Here is a 23,963-nt window from a genome sequence, read left to right as displayed (position 1 = left end):
AAGCTAACTGGTTACTAACTAAGAATGTTAGCTATAGCTATTGCCTACGTTAAGGGTCTCATGTCTCACTGGCAACAAACTCTTGTACAAGAGGCACTGTGGAGAAGATATTTAGAAGCTATTTAACCATTTCATTTGCCCGTTTGTTGATTCACATCGAAATGGAGCGCTCTGTTTCTTAACAGTAACGGTTTCTTCAAACAATGGCGCTCTCATTTTTGGTGTGGTTCATCGTTTCCCGCCCACGTGCTATCTATCCCATGACAACCCACCTCAAGAACATCTGAGGTCGGAGCCCATCTTTTCACCCTGTGGTGCAGAATCACACAACTCAGCTGTCCTCTCTTTGCGTCCTTCTCAAGGTAACGCATTCACGACGTCAAATCAATACAACTGTCCCTGCAATGCAATTGCGTTAAACAGGAACACGCAGTCTCTGAGGCGGATTTCCGTAGTTATTGATATGCGATGTCTTTCCAGAGGACTCGGGCTTCCATTTCGTTCTGATGAGGCTCTCGTGCAGCGGCCCGGCCTCGTCTGCTCTGCCGATGTTGCCGCAGGGAACGGAGACCTTTCGCTGAACCTTTTGCTCCAGCCGCGTGGCTCCCGGCGCTCGTGGTTAATTGTGCTGCGTTTGGGGAAATGTTTGTGTTTGTGACTGCGCTGGAGCCACAGGGGAGACCCGATAGGTGTCATCTGACCAACCTGAAACACAGAGCCGTTTTCTGTTTTCCTTTGTAATCGGCCCCAGCATCACGGTATCACATTACATGTCACTGTTTTGTTTTATTTTTACAAAAGGGGAAATTCGGGCCACAGTGATGGCAATAATCACTGTTTTATATTACTATTATATTATGTTCCATGCGGACATATACCATTGTTTCATTTTCCATACAGCTAGCCCACATTGGTGCAACTACAGCTCTATCATAAGAGAATACGCGTTTTTTTTTTTTTTTCTGGCTGTAGAAAAAAACAGCTGTAAAGAAGAAGAAAAGCTCTACAATGCAGGCTACATTCACACAACCAGCATTTTGGAATTATTGTGGCAAAAACAACATTTTTCTCTGTAAGACTTCCTTTACATTCATTTTGAAATGATATTGTGTTCACTGGAAGGTTCCTTCATTTGTTTCCTTCAGTCATTACCAGATAAACAGAGTAGAAGCTTCCTCTTCTGATATTAGGTTTGGCAGATTTAAGTTTTCTAAAGCATCACCTGATGACCTTTTATGGAGATCAAGGTCGTAACTTATAAAGCAAAGGCATGCTCCAGCTCCATCTTCATCTGTTTTCCACAACAATAACTAATTTGTTATGAAAAGCTGTCTAGATTCTGCTGTAAGGTGAATACAATAGTTTTCTCCTTTTACAACAATACGTTGTTGATTGACAGACAGAAAAACAATCTACCGCGATAACTAACTATTGCTTATTTGTGTCTTTTATGAGGCATTCGTTTTCTATATTTAGACCTTTTTACGGAACAAACGATCAATCAGTTAATGGAGGAAGATAATCAGCATGTCATTCAATAATGTAATTATTGTTGGTTGCAGCCCACGCACAATGGAAATGCTGCAGATTAACAGTTCCTGTAGCCGTGGCAGATGTTACTTTGACTTCAACATGCTGTGTGACGGCACCGGACCGCGGCGCAGACCTTCCTCCAACCCGCCGCACCGCCGGCATCCTCGTACCCACGTCACTTCCCACCTCGTCTCCAGACGCGGATTACAACATCGGTGTCACGCTGTCTGCAATGAATGCAATATCTATTTTTATTGGAGATTCTCTTTGATGATGCGCCACTAAAGACGTTTTTTCGGAAGACGGCCCCAGATAAAACACAGCAGTATATGTACACACCACAGAGACCCGAAATAATCACTGATTTGCTCGGGGATAATTATACCGCAGTCATCCGCCACAAAACAAACAAATGAAGTATATTTAAAAATGTTGAAAGGGTATAATGGATCGTTAAAAGCACCCAGCGGAGACTCAACTGGAGTTTCTTTGGACGGAGCCACGGCTCGCCGGTCCACTGACTTATGAAACCCTAACTTCCTTCTTTCCGCACAGAACTGAGTACAAGGCGTACAGAGATGTGAAGCCGGCAAAGATGATCCGGGCCAGGTCCACGTACCTGCCGCCGGACGAGAAGACCAGCCTGGAGACCAGCTACAGCGCCACATACAAGGGCCAAGCCCCGCTGAGGCCTACTGACAACAAGGCCCAGGAGAGGAGGAGGATACGCAGTTTGTACAGCGAGCCTTACATAGACCCCATCAAACAGGTGAGAACACGCCTCTCTGGCTTTTTAAAAGGGCAGGGGGTCAATGTGCAATCCCTGACACGCTCGTCTCACTGCACGGCACAGTTTGAAGCCACGAACGGCGCCGATGCCAGCTCAGGAGTCTCATTCCCACTATCTGACATCCTTAGGTCGACAGGTACAGTGCCCTTCGCACTAAGCCCAAAAAGCCCGGAGCCGCGGCGCCGGGCAAGCCGGCGAAGAAAGCCAAAGATAAGCAGAGCGCCGCGCTGAGGGGCTCCAAGAAGACGGCCTCCGAGAACCAGCTCGTGAACCGGCCGGCGGTGGGGGACAAGGAGAAAAGTAAAGAGATGAACAACAAACTGGCTGAGGCAAAAGAGTAAAAATCATTTAGCACTACTTCTCCTTTTATTCCTTATTTTTTTGGGGGGGGCGGGACTGCAAACACAGAGGCTGCAAAATGAATTACGGTTCTCATCATCTCTCCTTCTTTCCCAACCCGTCTCTTTCTTCTCCTCTCCTTCTCCTCTCCTTCTCCTCTCATCTCCTTCTCCTCTCCTCCTTCTTCTCCTCCTCTCTCACTACATCCTGGCTACGTTCGTACAACGATAACAAGATGCCTGGATTTTTCAGACATGACATGCCATCGCTCCTCCCACCTCACGCTATATTAGATCGCTATAGTAACGAGTGGGCGGGAGCATCCTCTTCCTCCGCCATTTGATGCCCCCACCCCCCACCTTGCTCGCCTCCATCTCCTGGTTGTCATGGCTACAGGCTGCCTGGCTACGGCGCTCGTTGCATGGGCCCGCCGACAAGCAACTCTGATGGCTTGGCTTTGATCAGCTGAGCAGATTGCTTTGTTGAGTTTATCAAGGATTTATTTCTCTCCCCCCCCCCCCCCCCCCCCCTCTTTTTTTTTTGTTTGCCGAATTAAAAGCTCCTAAAATTGGCACATTGGATATGATTTCTGCACCCGCTAAATTAACAGCAACTCTTCAAATCTTTGATAAACGTCCCGCTTGGTTAGTCATGAGAGTCTGATCCGCGTCCCGTACCTGCTCACCTTCTCTGTTCACGCCTCCCAGGGCTCAAAGTATGTGTGACCTGAGCTCTGTGTGTTCATCCTATTCAGCGTTTGCTCCGTTTTTTCCATGCGAAGCCCATTCATACAGTGGCATTTTAGTGTTGTTGTGGTTTTTTTTCACACCCAATTTGTTGCCAAGGAAGCATCTGGGTCACACTGAACTCATTATGCATCAAACACCAGCCGTTTGAACGGCAGCGGAGCGTTTCCCCCCCCCCCCCCGCGGTGGTTTTCGAGCAGACATGGTGACATTAAACGGAGGAGGAACAGCGTTTTCTGAGCATCAGAGGGGTGAGTTCACTGGAGCTGCAAAGCGTTGTGCGGAGCGGCGCAGGTGCCGAGCCCCACGAGCACGCAGTCCATCTCAAAAGCCATAACTCAGTGTGATTACCCAGCGTGCTCTTTACTTACTAAGACGGATCCCTCTGCAAGGCTCCGCTGCTGTTACGCAACTGCAGTAGCGTGCACACAAACCTCCTTCTGGCCTTTTTTTTGTGTTTTTGTAAACGCGCTCTGCCGAGGGTGACCGTAACCAATACCATTGGCCCGCCATGGGACGATAGCAGACAGCTCATATTGCTGCTCAATAGCGCTTTTCACATAACCTTTAACGAGGCAGCCGTACGGATGAAGCACAGGTCCACGATCCTAACACGTTCCACTGCCATTTGTTCACGAGGATAAGAGGTTTTGTCCCATTTTGATGTCTACGTAATGAGTTGTATCCGTCACAAACACCGTCTTTTATTTGAATTCAGCCCCAGTAAGGGCCCAATGATGTGATGATAAGTGTGACTGCTTCTGTTTTGGGACTCCAATGTTCATCCCTCGCTGTTTTTTCCATGTTCTACTTTTTTTTTTCTGACCAAATTCGAAAAGCATGTAAACAGGTACAATAGTTTGGTGAGGTTTAGTTTATTTATTTAAAGTCTGGCGACGGTGTCGCGTTGAGTGTCAGAGGTTTTTTATTGCAAAACATATCAACAACCAAATCATAAATTCAGGTTGAATCCGAATTTGCGTTAAAGAAAAGAGGTTGTATCGTAACTGTTTTATCTGTTCCGACTAATTATAACCTCTCTTGTGTAAATATATAGTATATTATAGCGGGGCTACAACGCTGTTTTCACTCAGCATAGAGAGACATCACTGTTTTCTTTGTTTTTGGATTAGAAGAGCACTGTACAGTCGTCCCCCCTCCATGTACACACACACAAACACACACCTCACTGCTCCCATTAGCTCTGCTTCTCAGCATCCTTCCCTCCATTGTGAGTGGACGACTGCTCCATCTCTACATCCTGTGGTGTCTGACAGCGACCATCACCTCCGCCATGTCTGTCCAAGCTGCCCCATCAGGGACGACTCTTTAGCATTTTGCAGCCTTTTGGTTGGGGGGGACACATTGTCATGTAACACAAGGGAGGGGAGGGGGGGGAGTTGTAGAGGCGGTCAATGTAAACAGCTGTTAGCACACCACACCCCCCGTGCTATATCTGTGTGACTATTAGGCAAATAAGGATAGAAAGTATGGTGAAGAAAGTTATGTCTTGGGCCAAAAAAAATGAAAAAAATGACTGTGACGTGCTTGTGTTTCTATCTGCTTGCTCATATTTAATGAAACATTACAAATAAATGCAAAAAAAAAGCAGAAAAAGCAGTGTCTTCTTGCTTTTATTTCTTTAAAAAAAAAGAAGAAAAGAAAGATGAGCGGTTGCAGGTTTCTGTCGGCGTTCCTCCTGTCCCTGTCTTTGTCTTTGTGAGACGGACGACATTGAATGCATCCACATGGAAGAGAATATTTTGCTCTCACAACTTCTTTCTATGCTTATCCGACACCGCGCCCCGTTCTGGCATGAGCTCTGACGTCCTCTCCGAGGCCCCGCATGTTGCCCTCGTGTGAAAAACTCAAGAATATATTATTTTCTTGCATCGTGTCTCTGATATATTCCAAGAACTCACCGACTTGCGGAGCAACATGCGCGTCAAAGGACGTCCAGAACCTCATTCCAGAATAAGATGTCATGTGCTTCTCAGGCTTAATGTACACATTATGCTCTTTTATGCACACAAAAAAAACACACCACAACACACATAAATTGAGTATTACATTTGCTGAGATCATATTGTTCTTTCTTCATACTGTGTCCAATTTGTCGTGTGCTAATGAGTGACATTCTGATTCATTTGAAGGGTTGTGCTAAAACAGTACCACTACATACAGCTCTGCCAGCCAATCCGAGATATTGGCTGGGTGCAGACTCTAAAGCAACACCTGTGGGGCTGTGCGCTACCCAACCCAAGGTAATCAATCACGAGAGCAACGAAAGGAAAGTCGACCGTGAGCCGCAAATGCCACTCATTCCCATTCATACACTCATGGAGTAGTGATTTGCTTTTTTTTGGTTTCTATTACAGTCACACAGTTCATTTTTGTTTCACCGCATTACCTCTGGTCCACTCCTCCGGTCGCAGCTCTTCTGTATATATTTCTCTTCCATATGGACACTAGTGTCTCACTGCCTGCTGTCACATCCTACATGTAAGGTTCCTTAAGGTTCTTAAGGAGGACCCAGGTTTAGTCCAGACATCACCCATCCTTGGATTTTTCTAAGCTGCAGTGATGCACCCCGTCTTAAAGGGCCAGTGTTTAGCATTCAGGGGGTTCTTTAGGCAGTGATGAAATATACTATATATATATATATAACACAGTTGAAACTGCTGACAGTGATTATAATTTTCAGGGTCTGATTATTATAACTTTTTCGTTGGAACTTTTTCGTCGTAGTGACGCAGAGCCAGTTGAATATTAACCGAGCATTATTAATCCACTCGACAAAAACCACAGGTGCTTTGCCTGTAAGCCTTTGTTTTTTTTTCATGGAGAGATAAGGACTTTCTTTTTCCCCGTCATGATTTCAACGTGCACCCAGCACCAGCTTCAGAAAGCAGACAGGTTACAGCGAGGCAAAGTATCGCTCGGAGGAAAGTAATTAAACTAAACTAGCTTAAAGTAAACTAGCTTGAACTCAATTAGCCGTAGCACACCGTAGTTTTGAAATTAATGAGGAATTGAAAACAGCATTTGTAAAGGAATAGTTCTGTCCCAAGCTTTTGTATTACTAACTATATTTTTTAGTGTATAGTAACCTATAAATAAGAATCGTAACAAGTATTTTCTTAGCTCGGAACTATCCGTGAGTCTTCGGTTGCAACCTGCAACCTTCCCGCTAGACGCCGCCAGATCCTACACACTGGCCCTTTAAAATCAAACCGCATGACTTTTTGAACTATTGACCTCTGATTAGTGGAGACCTACTGTTTCATTCATTTACGAGCCAGATCACTCACGTTTGAAACCGTTGCACTTTGCATCTTAGCTTGCCATCTACCGGGTGGACGGGTCACACTTTGTTTTGCACCACGATGACCTCGTTTCGTCTCTAAAGCATGCCGCCGCTGTTTTTCTGTTGGACCTGCAATCCGACGTTGCGTTCAAAAAAATCCGCTCTAGACTTTGAGTGTTGGCTTGGATGTAAAGACGAGCGGTGAGTATGAAGGGAATGAGAGAGGCTTTGGAAGCACACAGTTCAAAAGGACATCGTAAGTGCATGTTAATGATCCTCACTCTGTGCTGCTAATTTATCACCATTTAAATGTGTATTGCATCTTGTAGATATTCTGCCACAGAACACCCGGAGACCCTCATTGCACTATTGGCGTCCTGTAGTTCATAACGTCACAGTGACTTACTGAACGGATCAAAGTATAGATTTAAACCAAGGGCCCGTATTGATTTCAATGCAAAGCTGCCCAATGCGATGTTATAAATAGACAAAAAGCTGAATTGCCGAAACACAACGGCTTGTATTTGAGTTTCTATGTCATATTCGTGATAAGCAAAGAGGCCCCCGTGTAGCGACGCTGTCTCTTCCTCTCATGTTGAGCTCGGGGGCCCTAAAACAGAGGCCTCCTCCTCTGAAATGAGCGGTCCCAGGGTGCTCCGCCACAATGGCTTGTTGTTGCTCGCCCGGGACAAACGCCTCATCGTGTGTCTCTTTCTGTCTCCTTCTTCTTTTCTCTGCTGTCTTAACCATGTGCTGCCTCCTAGAGATGCTAAGGACGAGGTTCTCCGACCCGGTCATCATCATACCCAGGGTGCCGCTGGAGGAGAACCAGCACCACCACCTCTGCTGGAGAGAGCCGAGCCTCGCAGGAGCAGCGGAGTCGTACGCTTTTCCCTAGACGGCCACCAGACCGAGTAGCTCTGCCCGTGAGGATGGAGGCAGACACGCCTTCGACACACCGGTGCTCTGTACTGTAAATATATAGTATTTGCAACTAAGTTGGATTAAGACAAGAGTTGAAATCCCAACCTCAAAAATACACGTTCAGCTATCGAAGAGGCAGATTTGAAACGCGCATGTTTGAGACAGCTTAAGGTCACAGCTGTTTGACCCGCGGCATTATTCCAAAGGTGCTATATCATTTCCTGATTTCATGCAATTTATTTTGAAGGAATAATGTCAACCTCATTAGAAATACCACACCATAAAGTGCTTCTACAACAATTAAAACTAGAAACTGTGCTGTACATCGATCGGTTTTAGTGTAAATAAATAATCATAACTTGCACATTACAACACTGTATTGTAGTTTTTGTTGTACGGTCAGTGATTCACACATAAGGGGTGTGAATGGTGTGGAGAGATGAAGGAGTTCAGCGTGTAGCGGAGGCACAGGGATGCTCATTTGGATGCAATGTGACATGTGGACCATTACATTTAAGTGTGTAACAAAGGGGAAATACTGTGGGATTGAAACATTTAAAATGAATGGTTGAGTCATGATGAACTGACGGCTTTGCTTTAAAAAAAATGATGTAATACTAGCGTAATATTTTGGTATCTTAACAAAAGAAAGTCCCCCTTCACACATCCATGTGTTTAGCTTCTGTTCCTTCACTTGAACGGTTGAGCTTCATCGTGCAGAATTATATACGTGCACAGTTTATTTTACATTAATTTACTGAAGGGTGGAAAGTGTCTCTGAGCTCATATTAAATCAGCATTCGACCGGATGTGAGGTCAGAGCCAATCACGATCTAGTATGCAACTTCCCTAAATGTGCTGTGGAAAAATCCAGTACACATACGGTCAAAAATATTCCTTCAAGCACAGAGTCTCATGTGTCTTAAAGAAGAACTCAAGTGATTTTACATTAAAGTCTTCTGCAGATGTTAAAGAGGCATATATGAAGAAAAAGTCCCATTAACCGTCTGGGCCCTGCATGGAAGATACATACCCGTGTTTTTCATGAAAAATTGCAGAACAGTCTCAGCTCTCTATATAATGAGGCCCCATTGTCATAAGGCAAAAGTGTAAAGAGGAAGAGATTTTCTTGAGCGTTCATTGGTCCGTTTTTTTCGCAAAATGTCGAAAACGAATTGACAAATCACAGTGAAGGATTTCAAATACTTCTTTTAGCACCGCCAACGCCCCTATGTCTCTGTGTGAGTCGCGTAAAATGTTTCCGGTAGAAGTCGAATCATATTTTTGGGCTCTTTTATCGCAAAGATATCAATAGTTACAAAACGTAAACACTGTGAAAACACAGATCCTCGTCAGCAGGAGTGTAAACGCTCACCTCTTAACCTCTTATCTGATCAACAAATACACAAACAGCATTATGATTCCACCCAGTCGGCTCAAGGCCGACTTTCAGTTCTGATACTGAGCTTTGGACTCACTAACATACGAAGACACTCGACGCCCGCAAGTCGAAACTACACTGCAACGAGCCCGGAGCTGAACAACTCAGCTGGTTCAACCATATGATTCCCTGCTGGACAGAAACTAGGACAGAAGCTGCTCTCAAGCACTCCTGCCTGCACTCCAAGATTGATGAATCACCTTTACGTTCTTAAAAACAAGCTCCATCTTTGGGACCTCATTGATGCAGACGCTCATATTTTATTTACGGCCTACACAGTCCAGGGGGGGGAGGAGAGATTAAGAAACGAGACAGCGAACAAGACCAAGCAGCTTGTGGGTAGTTGGAGCTCTTGGTGCAGAGAAGATGTTCCCTTGTCACAGCTCATGTTGCTCCTCATTACACGGCTTTGCCTCATTAGTGCTGTTAGCTTCATGGCAAAACTGTAAATGACAATTTATCCGATGACGCCCTCACAGAGACACACAGCAAACAACGGAGAACACATGCGGCGTAGCTGAGGCTCGGATCGGCACAACTGGCATGGGGAATTTGTGTAATTGTGATTGGAGAGTGTCTTCAACAAGCACGGGGAGGAGGGGGAAGTCTCTCAATCTGTCAGCGCCAATCAGCAAGTCAGCCATCTTGAAGTCGTTCTCACAGAGGACAACACAAAGACAGAGAGAGGAGCATCTTCTGTTCTGTTGTCTGGTTTTATACTTGTTGTTAGTGAGCGAAAGACTGGGGAAAGGTCTGCCCCAAAAGCTTTTTATAGCATGTATGTCACAGTTCAGATACAACGAGAAAGCAACCCTCACATCTTACCTGCAGGAGGGAGTATTCATACTCTTGCCTTGAATACATAAGAAATGACCCAATGAGTGTGACATCATTACAAAGTAATAGGTTACTGCTGAATACATTCATGTATAAGTACTTCACTTTTGTAGATGGAGGTGTAGACAAGTAACATTTTATTTATAGATCCCATAACTTCCTGTAAAAAAAAGAAGGAACACTATTGGGACCAATTACAGGGGAAATGGACACAACAATGTTATTATAGTTTGTCATCATGAGCTGCTGGTGAAAGTCTCATAGTCACTGTTGTTGTTGTGTTCCTTTATGAAAATGAATCTGCCCAACATCACTTAATAAACACAAATAACTGTTGACGCTCTATCAATAATTTGCACTAGATTACACAGATATTTCCAGGAAGGTGTTATATTATGATAGAAAAACAAGACCTGTAAAATGAAGTGTTCACTTAAACTACTTTGTAAACAAAAACACATTCTCATCATAGATGTTGTATGAAAAGGTCATAGTACACTAGCAGCTGTCAAATAAATAAATAAATAAAGGTGAAAAGTAGAAGCATGAAGTGGCATGAACAGGAAACAGTAAAGTGCAAGTGTCAAATCCAACAGTAGCAGGTGACCGAGCTCTCATGACGTCTCCAGAGAGGAAGAGCCCGAGGAAGAGAATGAGGAAGATACTGAGGAAGAGCCTGAGCTGCTCTGCAAAGCCACACTAAGGATGTTTAATTAGAAAGGACCTGACCTGTGTGACAGAAAGCAGGGCGTGAAGCTGCTGAATGATTGAGTCTGTGCCTCCGAGCCGCTCTGACCTGGACCACCAGGGAGAGAGAGAGAGAGAGAGAGAGAGAGAGAGAGAGAGAGAGAGAGAGAGAGAGAGAGAGAGAGAGAGAGAGAGAGGGAGAGAGGGGAAAAAGAGGTGGAGACATGGATCAGGTTGCAGGGCCATTACGAGGTTGTATTAGGGCTGCTTTCCGTACTTTATACGTACAGAGTGGGCAAATTAAATTACTATTTTCTCCTGCAGAGCACCCTCCCAATCCCCAAGGCCCCGTCCGTGTACTTGGGATTATTACTCCCGAGACACTCGTTCTGTGTAGTCAACCAGGTTGGATTGTTGCTGGGGCCACTCATAAATGATTAAACTCCACATTGCTGTTTTTAACAAGCCGGTGCGAACACGGCCATCCACAGGGGATGAACCGCAAAAACACTAAAACGGGAAGCAAAAAAAAAGGAATTTGAAGCCATCTCAACGTCTGGCTCCTGACGCCGTCTCGAAGCGAGAATAAAGGCACATTTCACGCTTTTAAACTGAAATGTTTTTCTCCTCTTTGATCGCGGTTGCTCTCCCTCCCTCCATCCCGCCACTGGGCTGTTGCCATAGCAACGGGTGGCCAGGTCTCAGCCGTGAAGGGGTTGACGAGGAGGCGGGGCGTCTGCAGCCCCCCCAGATGGTTAGAGCAGGCCCCCTCTTCACGCAGGTCTCCAGGGACCTCCTCTCAAAGAGAAAGACTCTGTGGTTTAGTATTCAGTCGCTCACCATCCAACCGGGAGGTGCATTTATGACCCTGCAGTCAACAACGTGGGATTATGGGATGTACGGGGGGGGTTGAAGCTGGAGTCTTTAACTCTGTCCGGCTGAGAAAGGCTTACTCCGGCTAATTTTCTCAAGCCCCGATGATCTGATTAAGCATGAATGAGTACAGTTGTCTGTGACGGCTATGTGTTGTTATATGGTCTGTATAATAGTGTGTGTATATGTTACAGGACATCTTGCCTTGTTTTTTACAGAGCTGAAGAAGTGTGACAGCAGCACCCCCAAGTGCTTTCATACAGGACTTACAAGGTTTATTGTTCCACCGCTTACAGCACAATTCATATTGCAGGCGTGTAGCAAACAGTACAAATACAATATGTGTACGTGTAGAAAAATAGCAGCTAAAAGACGATAAAGTGATGACTGTGCTTGAGCAGTATTAAACATGAACACGATTATTTAGACAAAACATATGCAACACAATCTAGTTCAGTGCACTCATTACATGACAGTGTTTGGTGTGAAGCATATTTTCTATCGAGTACTATCATGCCGCTTGCTTCTGTGAACGTTCAAAACCAAAACGTTTACCTTTTAAAAAGTGTAAAAATGTGTATTCTTTAATGTGAAATATACATTAAATATTAAATATATATAACATTCCAGTATGCAACTACTCAACTACATTTAAATATATCAAATATATGTTTAGGGGACATCAAATATATAAATAAATAATCTGTATTTATTGTTTAATACAATGTCTCATCATGAGGGCTAATATGTGAATGCTGCAACAGTGCCACCCGGTGGCAGCTGTGCTCGTAATGGCCGACCAAATGTGTCTGCTGCTGCTCGGCAGCTCTTCTTTTCTAATGCAGTGACTTTGGTTGCAGGGTGCCGCTGCACCTTCAGGTGTTGAAGACCAGGTAGGTGAAGGTCTCCTGCTTGGGTTTGGCGTTGAAGTTGTAGTGTCCAATGCGGTTCCTGTGGAAGTAGAACACGCAGACGAAACCGATGATGACGAAGAGCGTCAGGCCGACTCCGAGACAGGCGATGCCGATTATGTAGAGAGTGCCAAATCCCTCCTCCAAGGACTCTGCAAGAATATGTGTCGACGAATGAGTAATCAGTCAACGTGCAGCCACTTAAACTAAACAAAAGAAAGAGATGATTTTAAACACTGTGATCTTCATAAGTACTGGCTCCTATGACAAACTCTAGCATTCAGCACACTTTCAAAAAGTCCAAATGAGTCCAAATTAAGATACTTTATCAACTTAAGGGCTTTTGAAGTGTGTGTTTTCCAGCACACCGATGGCAGTGACAGCAGCGCTGCTGCCATAATACAACAGATGGATTGGCCCATTCAAATTTCAGGATGAAGAGACACTCACGTTCATAATGGATACTGAAGATCGGGATAGCTGCTCTGCTTTTAAAGCGGGTCAGCTCGTCCGTCAAGTGTCGTAACTACTTCAGCTGCTGTTGAATCCCGTGTTTGGACTCCCATTTAGAAACCCATCCTTTCTAACAGTACTCACCGTCATATGACTTCAGCAGAGCATTGGAAGTACCGACAGCTGATCCGATGTTATTTGAAGACCGAGCTTTTCTTTGCAGACAGTCCTGCGAGAAAACATGAAAGAAAAAAAGAAAGGAGGACATTTATTTCCAACATTATGACAATCAAACGCTTCCGTCAGAGTGCGACAAAGCTGCAAGGTTTTAGTTAGTTTTCATAGGTTGCACTCACAGGCACACAGTTATCTGATACAGTCTCCACACAGATGTGCACCAGGCAGTGCAGATAGATCACGTCCAGGTCGACAATGGAGAAGATCTGCACGGACACGCGGGATGTGCTGGAGTTGCCGTTCATCAACACGTTGGTGTATTTGTTCAGGGAGCAGCTGAGGAGGACATGGAAAGGTCTTCTGTTGAAGTCTTGGTCTGCTTCTGATATGCAGTATGTCTAAAAACAATGTCCAATTATCCGTTTCAGGTTCCAATGAAATGCTTTGCTGCTACAATGGTAGCTACAAATATACAATGCTGCATAAGAAAGATTTGAATTAATGTTAATTGTTCAACATTTTTAGAGATACACTAATTTGCTTTCTTGCCATCAATTTGATGAGAAGGTCGTGAATGTTTGGTAAAGATAAAGCTACAGCCAGAAGAGTTAGCTTAGCTTCCTGACAAAATCGGCCTCAAAGCACTTCTAAATCTCGCTTGGAATATTTTGTATCTCGTTTGTTTAATCTGTCCCAAAAGTCTCTGTGCTACTCTTAAGTAACCGCCGCTGGTTGTAACTACATATTCAATAGCGTGAGAGTGGTAACTCTGAACAAGGAAGTGAAAAATTATAATAATTTACAATTATTCATGACTTTCTGTTGACTTGTTGGTTGAAAAACTGGAACTTAATTGTTTGACGTTATACTTAAGCATAGAAGGTCTCTTGTATCCCATTACCTGGAGATTGTGGGTTTATTTTATCATGTTACTTGTGATAACAGCATAAAGCAAACATCTTTGCTACCAAGGCCGTTCTTGGCTTGAACATTCTGCTTTTTTTTTTTTAACAAACCTCAATATATAGCCTAAAGGTCTAGGCGTTGAGAAACTCTGATGTAATGGTGGCAGTGGTAGTAATACTAAAAATGATAGCAGTAGAAATAGCAGTAATTTGATTGAGGGAAAACTTACACAAATTAGTCGACTGATAGCAATAGAAATAGTGGTTGTGTATGTGGAGGCAGACCTGTTCTCAAGGAAGGTGAGGCTGTTGGTGTTTTCAGGGTTTTGGGTGGGAGTGGCCCAGCATTTGTTGATGACTACTTTCATCTGCTCTGAAGAAGGGTCGAGGCTGACCTCCACCACCACGGCCTCGTCAGAGGACAAGCTGTGGTTGTTGGGTAGAAGCATTGTACCATTCGTCAGCTGCACGGTCACGTGGAACGACCCCGAGCCGGTGATGAAATCCTGGATTATGGCATACCTGGAAATGAATGAGAAAAGAAAATATATATATATATATATATATATATATATATATATATATATATATATATATATATATATAAAATAGAATAGAACTGAAACATAGAATAAAAAGCTTTTTAAAAAGCCTCGATCAAAGCACACTAAATAACATGCTATATCGTTGTTTAATCGCAGTAAAACCCTAAGTTTAAAAATAAAAACTTGTTAAACAGGAGTCAAGGATGTTAAAGGTGAGCTACTAGTTACTTAGTGACCTTTAGTTTGCTTTAAAAAAAGAGCCAGGCTAGCTGTTCCCCTGTTCCCAGCTAAGGTGATCCAACTCTCATTAACTCAAACTCAGATGCTCTGAGGCTGTTTAGAAAAATGCATAAAACATGCTAAGTAATGAAGACAGCATGTTGGTACCCCATGGAGCCAAAGTCAGCAGAGAGGAGCATGCTCTTTGTGTAGGTACACATGATGGGAATCTCCAGCCGTATTCTGGGTCCCTCCAATTCTCCGCTGTCCGACGTGTACGTTTCCATGTTGTTGAACAGGGTTACAGACACCGTGTAGTAGGTTTCGTTCTAAAATACCAGATGGAGCGAGCAGTGTGGGTCATTTGCAGAGTTAAAGCACTTCAGTTTTACACACCAAGTACTGGCAAGCATCGTGCAACATGCGAGAGCATTGGAAAATGGTTAAGTTTCTCAAACATATCACTTTTTACAAAACTCACATGCACTCGACTGGTATCACACTCATTCCAGGCCACAGTCAGCTGGGCATGGCTGTCGTTGCCTCCATTGACGGTACATTCTGGCAAGCCCAAGTACAGGGTGTGCTCCTTGATCTTGTTGCTCAGGAGAAAGTCCTTTGCAACTGTCACAGTGATGGCACGAACCCTGCACTGGACTGAGATGGCCCCAAGTATCGAGACATTTGCGGCAGCTCTCATTGCAGTAGCGGTGGTCACAGGAGCTGAAATGGTGGTAGTAGGGCTGGCAACGGTGATTGTCGGGGTAGATGTTTTTGATATCATTGCAGTACCTGTGGTCGTAGTGGTGGTTGTTGCAGCAATCGATGTTATAGGAGTAGTAGTGATGATTGCGGAGGCAGAAGTGTTGGTTGTTGGGGCAGTCTGGTTGGCTATTGGGGCAGTATTATTGGTTGTTAGGGCAGTATTGTTGGCTATTGGTTCAGTATTGTTGGCTATTGGTTCATTATTGTTGGCTGTTGGGGCAGTATTGTTGGCTATTAGTTCAGTATTGTTGTCTGTTGGGCCAGTCTTGTTGGCTATTGGGGCAGTATTGTTGGCTTTTGGGGCAGTCATGTTGGTTGTTGGGGCAGTATAGTTGGCTGTAGGGACAGTAATGTTGGCTGTTGAGGCAGTATTGTTGGCTGTTGGGGCAGTATTGTTGGCTATTGGTTCAGTATTGTTGGCTGTTGGGGCAGTATTGTTGGCTATTGGTTCAGTATTGTTGGCTGTTGGGGCAGTATTGTTGGCCATTGGTTCAGTACTATTGGCTATTGGTTCAGTATTGTTGGCTGTTGGGGCAGTATTGTTAGCATTTGGGGCAGTCATGTTGGATGTTGGGGCAGTATTGTTGGCTATTGGGGCGGTATTGTTGGCGGTTGGGGCAGTATTGTTGTCAGTTGGGGCAGTCATGTTGGCTGTTGGGGCAGTATTGTTGGTGGTTGGGGCAGTCATGTTGGCTGTTGGGGCAGTATTGTTGGCGGTTGGGGCAGTCATGTTGGCTGTTGGGACAGTATTGTTGGTGGTTGGGGCAGTCATGTTGGCGGTTGGGGCAGTATTGTTGGCGGTTGGGGCAGTCATGTTGGCGGTTGGGGCAGTATTGTTGGCGGTTGGGGCAGTCATGTTGGCTGTTGGGACAGTATTGTTGGCTGTTGGGGCAGTATTGTTGGCTGTTGGGGCAGTACTGTTGGCGGTTGGGACAGTATTGTTGGCTGTTGGGGCAGTATTGTTAGCTGTTGGGGCAGTATTGTTGGCTGTTGGGGCAGCATTGTTGGCTGTTGGGGCAGCATTGTTGGCTGTTGGGGCAGCTATGTTGGCTGTTGGGGCAGAAATTTTGGCTGTTGGGGCAGTATTGTTGGCTGTTGGGGCAGTGGTGGTGGTTGCGATTTCTGCACAAGACAAAACACTGGTTATTTAGTGCATGAAATCTGTGTAAAACGAGTCTCATGACCACACTATAAGACCATACCTTGACAGGCTCGCCCGGGCCTGTCTGAGTTATTGTCAACGAATCCATCCAGGCAAGCACATTTGTAGGAGCCCCAGGTGTTTGAACATGAAGCCCACTGAGAACAGTCATTTTCCCCTGAAGCACATTCATTAGAATCTGCACAAAGCAAAAAATGTTGGGCTCAGCAAATCAGGTTTTTTTAGAAGGTTCCTGGCTTGCAGATTGCATCTACTAGATTACCAGACCAGACTAGACAAATTACTATGTCTGACACTTGCACTTTACTGAAAAAAAAACTCTGCATCCTACAATTTCCACAATGCAACTCAATAGCATCATATACCCCAATTGCCTTGTAAATTCCTTTATCTTTCAAAATCCTGCCCCTTGTTTGCAACACAGGCTTTCTGATAAGAAAGTCTTCAAGCCCAAGCTGAGACAACCACAACGGCATCATCAGGGTTTTTTAACAGACTTTGGGAAACTCTTATCAGAGCCACATAATATATTATGAAACTGTGTTCCCAGGCTGAGTGGTACTACTAACCTGAAGTAACAAATTTAAACTCTTGATGTGTAAAATGAAAATTTGAGTTGAAAAATACTTCTCTGAAGCACTTCCTATGTTTATACTTACCTGCCTTGGTTTCATGAAACACATTGTTCCAAAGGAGAATATAAAGAGACATACCATTTGTGCTTGTGTTGTTTTTATCCACTGTATATTTGGTGCTGTTCATCAGGGAGTGCAGTAGAGCTGTGGACACATTAGCGATGTCTCGGGTTTGACTGGGAGCGAAGACGATGGTGAAGTCGACCACGACACTTCCCGGTGTAAAGCTTCTGATGTCGATTCTCACCAAGCCAGAATCCACCATGGCCTTTATCTCTGGAGACAGAGTCTGGTAGATCTGTTGGCGACAAAGGCAACAACCCTGCGTTCAGATCAATGACGGATAGGTGGATGAATCAATAGATTAGATTAGATATTCCTTTATTAGCTGATTGTGCAGCCTGACAGCAGCAGAAAGGAAGAACCTGCAGTACCTCTCCTTCACACAAAAAGCAGCCGGTGGCTGAAGGAGCCGTACTGCAGCTGCTAGAGTATCTTGCATGGGGTGGGAGGTATTGTTCATCAGGGATGATAGCTTAGCCATCACCCTCCTTTTTTCCCACCAATGGACGCCCCAGCACGCTGCTGGCCTTCTTTACCTTCTTTACCAGCTTGTTCAGTCTCTTCCTGTCAGCTGCCGTCATGCTGCTGCTCCAGCAAGAAAGATCATTTTTAGCTACTATACAATCAGTCGATGAAAGGACACTCCTACCTCCTCCATGATGCTCTCAGTGAGATTTTTGTAGGCCTGGCTACTAGTATTGTGCAGATCAGCAGTGAACTGGATGTTGGTGAGTCGCGTTGTGGCATCGAAAGTCTGAGCATCTACAAAGAAAAGATGTACTTGGTGGACAGATTTTCCACAATTAAATGTCAGCCCTCTTAACAGCCCTGGGCCCAATGCTTAAAAATGTCTTCTATCTTCATCACACATTAGTCATCAAGGGCAATGTTAACGCTTTGCTTACTGTACCACTGCCTGAGAGAATAATCAGTGGTTGCATCGAAGTTGGGAGGTCTTACCAGTCTTGACCGATATGCCAAAAGCGTCTCCTTGGCTCCCGCAGGAACACGGCGCGACGCTAACGTTGTAGAGCACCCCGGGCTGCAGGTCCCTCACCTCCACCACGGTCTGGTTGGTCATCCAAGACTGAACGACCTCTGACCTTCTCATCAGAACAACCTGGTATGTCTGGATCGTCTGACACCGGCTCGACCAGTAGACGCGGAAGGAGGTTCCGGTGACGTTAGCCGACCACGCTCTGGTGATGCTGGGAGGCGCTTGGAGGCGATGATAGAGGGGATTATTATTCATTCATTGGGGGAATTTTGCTAATGTCCTTGCAAGCAAATATTCTCAAACATGTTACAGGAGTCCTAGAAATATTTTTACATCAGCAAGAAAATGAATTGGATCAAGAGATGTGAAGCAATGCCATATAACTTATTTACCAAAATGTCTTGAGACCAAATTAAATGTTTCCTCTTTAAAAAGGGACACCACAGACGTTACTTTAGCCTCAAGAAAAGAAATCTTACAACATGCTGTCAGAGGTGGCTCTGCAGTTGAGTTCATGCTCAGAGGGTCTGTGTTCGGAGGTGTAAGGGAGGTAAACTGGGGCTTGGTGGTGGCCGTCGGCCCGACGTCAGCTGGGAAGAAAGAATACCAGTTATTGATCTTGAAATCAAAGTTTCTGATGCAAAATATGAACGTGTCACAGAGGAATGTTGATGAGAAACTCAGCAGAGTTCGTTTGGCATGGCTGACAACACAGTCCTTTGAAAGGAGACAAGTTTTACCGTCTCTCTAAATACCACAGACTGGATATAAGAAGTGAACGCCTTCTTTATTTAGTCGCCCATTGATTTGAAGATTACAGTTTTGAACCCTCGAGTTTGGCATTTTTCAGTATAACTGAACACTGAATAGGACATTTTTAGACGACCAAGAATGGCTAAAATGTATTTTCTTGAATTAAAAACATGCTGTGAAAGTCTAAAAGCTACAAGACAAAAACCTGTCAATCACCTTGTAGCCCCGCCCTTAAGCATACCCTGCTTTATGGTCTATTTGACTCTAAATGGACCATAATTTACTAAATTAACATTGTATTGCATTGAAGAAGACTTGAAACTAGAGCTTGAGACCTTAAACTCATGTTTACAATGTTTACTGAGGAGATAAACCAAGAGAGAAGTAGCCTCTCATCGACTTCTGTACAATCTGACTTCTTTTCGCAACAAGATCAGTTGCCCCCATGAGAGCGTGCAAGTTGAAGGCTCTTATGCTTTGACTTTACTTTTCAGACGTTGCTAAGAACCCAGCCTGCCGGTGAGGTTTGTGGTGTTGACAAAATGTCGTCACACTAAATCTGACCTCAACTTCCTGGTTTCAGCAGCGTTGAGAAACTGCTTTGACACATGTTGAGTGACGCCTTTACTTCATTTCAAGGTCTTAGTTTGTTCGCTGTAAGATAAGACTTGCATTACTTATCATTCTACCCAAATATTCCTATGTTTGAGTTTGATGAAACATGTCTAGTGTCTCTTTACATTTTTCTTTTCCACAGCTGTCAGTGTGGGTGATGAACCTGCCTCCGCTGTGTTTTTAACCTTGTTTCCTGACTTTCACCTTTTAGCAAGATAGTGAGAATTTTAGGGCATTTCCCGATGATGTCACCCTGGTATAGTAAGAACATAAAGGCCCACGAAAACAAAAGTTGCCCACAAAGAAGCGTGCATCACTCCAGCTCACACAATAATAATGCATCCTACATTATGTTTACCATCATGTTCATGCTCTGAAGCAATTGTAGATTTATGATAAAAGGTCAAGTTTTCTGAGTCAAAAAACCATACAAGTAAATGCTTTGGTTGGTTTTATGAATCCTACACACACACACACACACACACACGGACACACACGGACACACACAGTCTAACCTGTGCAATGGGCTCCAGGGTTCCTGGGGTCGACGTCACTAAACCCCTGGTGGCATGCACAGCGGTAGGAGCCCACTGTGTTGTTACAGTCTGCATGAAGGGAGCACTGACGGAGAGCAGACTGAGCACACTCGTCTACATCTGCAACCAGAAATACAGACAGAGGAGGAGGCGACGATGACGGGTTCATACTGTTAAATCACAAGGTGGAATGTGAAATACAAGTTGGATTTGATTCCTTTGTCTTCCTGTACTTTATATTTGAAAGCTAAGTAATGAATGATAACATGATAATAGTACATTTTTACGCTGGCATGAAGCGATTAATTAGATTTGTGTTTACCGTGTGGAGAAGGAAATTAATTTAAATGAACATTTGGAAGGTGACTTAGTGTGTGTTTGATTGCATAGCACGCTTGTTACTGAGTCTTGTGCTAATGTAAAAGTATGACTGATTCATGCCTAATATCTCTAGGTGTGTGCGCGCGCGCGCGCGTGTGTGTGCGTGGTGTGTGTCTGAACTCGCTCTGGTGTTATTTTCCGCTATTGCAGGAAACATCCCACAGATGACTGTCACTCAAACAGAAGTGGTGGGAGAAGGAAACTGTGGTGCGACTGAGTCATTCTTTCCTGAACACCCTGTTCTCTGCAACATGAATCATTCTCAAAACTGTACAAGAATGTTGTTTCTCTGAAGGAAGAAAAGAAAGAGAGAGAGAAAAAAGAGAAGCCCAGAGCAGCTTCAGGGAGATGGAACTGCTGCTGCTGTTGCTGCTGCTGCTGCTGCTGCTGCTGCTGCTGCTGCTGCTGCGGCGGCTGCTGCGGCTGCTGCTGCTGCGGCTGCTGCTGCGGCTGCTGCTGCGGCTGCGCAGAACAAGCATGGCTCCTCACCTTCCACGCTTACAGACGTCACCTCCTGTATGTGTATCAGGAGAAGGTGCAGCTTTGACGTGACATTGTGCAGCGAGAGAGCAAAGTTGCAACCAATCAGCAGCGAGGTGGCGGTTCTGTAGGGATGCACCGGCTGTGAGCTGAGGTAATAAACGGAAACACCAGACTGCAGAGCTCCAGTCACCTGGAGACATACACACACACACACACACACAAATCAGTGTGACATTCTTTCATGTCTTGGTATATGTTCTATGTTTTAATAAAGAGAATTACAAGAGCAAGTATTGGTTGCTGGCGAGTGATCTTGGCAGTGTAGTCATACATCATACAAGCTACAGAAGCATCATAGCTGCATTAGAATCTGTATTAATATGATTAGTTGTATTACCATTGCTTGTAGCAACCGAGTATGATTCAGAAGTCCTCCTTCGCTGGACATCATTTGCTGGTAATCTGTCTTCACTGTCACGGTTACATTAAATTGGTTTCCTCCAGTCTCAGAATAATTTGCGGAGCCTAAAAAGGTTAAAAGCATTAGTACACCCAAGATGTATTTTAACACTTCACACCTAGGATGTAGGTGTAGGGGCTGTGTGAAATGATTGAGGTGGGGTCTTTCATTTTTAAAAAGAAAGGAGTTCCCCAGCTTTGTAAGATAAATCCAATGGACCCTCCCCTTGACTCGGAACCACGAAACAAACCCATCTGTGTAGCTACTGGGAAGGCTGAAATAAAATATTTGGATTTATTTGCTTTGGTTTTTTTTAAGATAAAGCAAAGGTGAAGGCCCCTTTCAGTTGATAACCCACAGACCTTCCTCTCAACAGGTACTACTGTTGTATTACATTTGTTCCGCGGAGTTATCCTGTAATTGGAGCTTGTTGCCACAGTTGCACAACGAACATTGCTGCAGCGGCTTCACCATGACAAACAACATTCAGCTCTGCCAAACTGACTGAAACTACCTGCAGGGCAGGGACTTTTTAAGTTTGGGTAAAACGACCTGTCGATAGAGCACACGTACAAGCATACTTGGTTATTTTTAAGAACAAACTATTCAAATTCAAATTAAAAACTAACTTGTAGGATCAGTGCAGAGAGAGCGACAGCATTTTTGCCAGCCCGGGCAGTCCATGTCCCACTCGCAGTCCCCAGATCTGGGACATCGTCCATCTGCAGTTGGACAGGATCCTGGTTTGGCAGTTAGCTCAGCACTCCTGTTTACGGCTTCATTCAAAAGGAAATAACACGTTACAGGCCATATATTAGCAGTGAGATATTTTCTGTGCTTCCATCTGGTGTCTTGCACACAGCGCCGCACTCTCAAAGGTCACGCCGATCACTTGTCTGTCTTTGGCGCTCCACGCTTCGCAATACTGCCACATTTTAATCAACACTCGCACAAAGATGAGCAATCTGTGCTCTACTTTTTGCTTTATGTGATGCGCAGTACTCACGCCGGGCGCAGTAACGGCCGACTTGTTCATAGCCACTGCAGCATCCGATCACCTGCTCCATCGCCGTCTTCCACTCAGTCTGATGGGTCACTCTGTACAGTGTCACCGTACATGTCTTCCAGTGGAGCCAGCCCCCGCAAGGCTTCGTCACAATGTCGGGGACCGTGCGCATCACCAGGAAACTCACCCGCCTTGTCTCATTGTGAACACATAGATGGTAGCCAGACGCAGACAGGCTATTCCCTAGAACAAAATGTATGTATTTTGACAATGGTCGTTTACGACACTGCTTAAATTTGGACTCACTCTATGATTTAAAAAAAAAAGCAAAAAAAATGTAAAGCAGGCAAAGCATCCTCACGACTGATCCGTAGATATTGAGTTTCATGTCAATTGTATGTGGAGGCCTACCTTCATTCATAGGGTTTTGTCCCCCACAGAGAGCCAGCAGGGCCGTCGCCACCCAGATGGAGAGCATCCAACTCATTTTTTCACAGATTAAAATCCCAACCATACATCTAACGGCCACATTGTGCGTGCATGCTCCTCTTTGAGATGATGCTAACTCACTGTTCAGGGCGTACTCAAAGAATAAATTCTCTCTGGCTCTGTCTTTCTCCTCCCTCCCCCCCACCATCATCAGTCCCTGATGGCACAAAATCACCACAGCCAGCAGGTAGGTATCGCATTGATGAAAACATTTGGAGACACATTTGTCAGTGTGATAAAATTATATCAGCTTTTGCAAGAACATTTAAATATTCAGACAATTTCGATGCCTTGCATCGCCGTGCCGTATGGCAGCATGACAAGCTCATGAGGCAAGAAAAAGAAGCTTTGGGTCACATGCTTTTCACAAGGGGAGCTCAGGCCTCCCTTTTATCCTTGTACAAGACACAAGTTGTCAGTTTGCTCGTTCTTTGTTTCAGTAAACATGTTTATGATGCTGGGGTAAGAGACGTGGGATGGGAGGAGTCCCTAATGACTTGGTTTCCACAGGTAACCATGGCAGTGCTTGCTATGCTGCTGGAACTAACAGCCTGTGTCAGCCATTGATGTCTGAAGGAGTGAGAACTTCCCTGCCATGTTCCCACATGTCTTCTGTCTCGTTATATGAACAAGCAGCGGGATGCTTCGGGCTGCCATAGATGTGCTCTAAAAAAAAACGACGACATTCCACGTCTGATGAAAGAAAATTCCACAGATCGTCTGTATTCCTTTAAATCTTGTTTATGCATATTTTCTCAAATTTGTATTCTAAATGTGGGGATTGATGTATGGCACCTCTGCTTCAGTAATGAGCTGTGAAACTGTGCTTGATTCAACTTCCTCCAGTCATTAAGGGATCATGCTACATGCTGACGCGGTAGAGCATGTGGATGTGAGGTGCAGGGCTACAGTCAGCTGAGGTCACAACACA

The 23,963-nt window shown here is 44.7% G+C and overlaps 2 protein-coding genes across 5 annotated transcripts in view; one reads left to right on the top strand and one right to left on the bottom strand.

Annotated features, from left to right (window-relative positions):
• Positions 1-8,024, top strand: part of map6a (microtubule-associated protein 6a) — a 16,176-nt gene extending 8,152 nt beyond the window's left edge. The window contains exons 2-5 of one of the 4 annotated variants that reach the window (XM_068600010.1): positions 2,089-2,302; positions 2,452-2,660; positions 5,562-5,672; positions 7,480-8,024. In XM_068600010.1, coding sequence (XP_068456111.1) covers positions 2,089-2,302; positions 2,452-2,660; positions 5,562-5,672; positions 7,480-7,633 — 688 coding nt within the window. In that variant the 3' untranslated portion in view covers positions 7,634-8,024. Of the gene's footprint in view, positions 1-2,088; positions 2,303-2,451; positions 2,661-5,561; positions 5,673-7,479 lie in introns of those variants that run through there. The other 3 variants (XM_068600012.1, XM_068600011.1, XM_068600013.1) reach the window with 3 other exon arrangements.
• A 3,719-nt stretch (positions 8,025-11,743) lies between these two features.
• Positions 11,744-23,061, bottom strand: umodl1 (uromodulin-like 1). Its single transcript, XM_068600306.1, is given in 18 exon segments — positions 11,744-12,540; positions 12,986-13,070; positions 13,198-13,354; positions 14,209-14,445; positions 14,856-15,016; positions 15,169-16,574; positions 16,655-16,792; positions 17,328-17,547; positions 17,962-18,074; positions 18,273-18,530; positions 18,789-18,899; positions 20,193-20,333; positions 21,084-21,267; positions 21,475-21,602; positions 22,167-22,313; positions 22,544-22,786; positions 22,955-23,036; positions 23,038-23,061. Coding segments are annotated over 18 exon segments (4,023 nt in total). The 3' UTR covers positions 11,744-12,352.
• Between the last annotated feature and the right edge of the window lie 902 nt (positions 23,062-23,963).

This window comes from Clinocottus analis, unplaced genomic scaffold, assembly GCF_023055335.1.
Source record: "Clinocottus analis isolate CAN_PGR_092001 unplaced genomic scaffold, fCliAna1.0.p SCAF_5, whole genome shotgun sequence".
In the NCBI taxonomy this organism is placed as follows: Eukaryota; Metazoa; Chordata; class Actinopteri; order Perciformes; family Cottidae; genus Clinocottus; species Clinocottus analis.
Note: the sequence above shows the minus strand (reverse complement) of the source record. Positions and strands in the feature narration are given on the sequence as shown.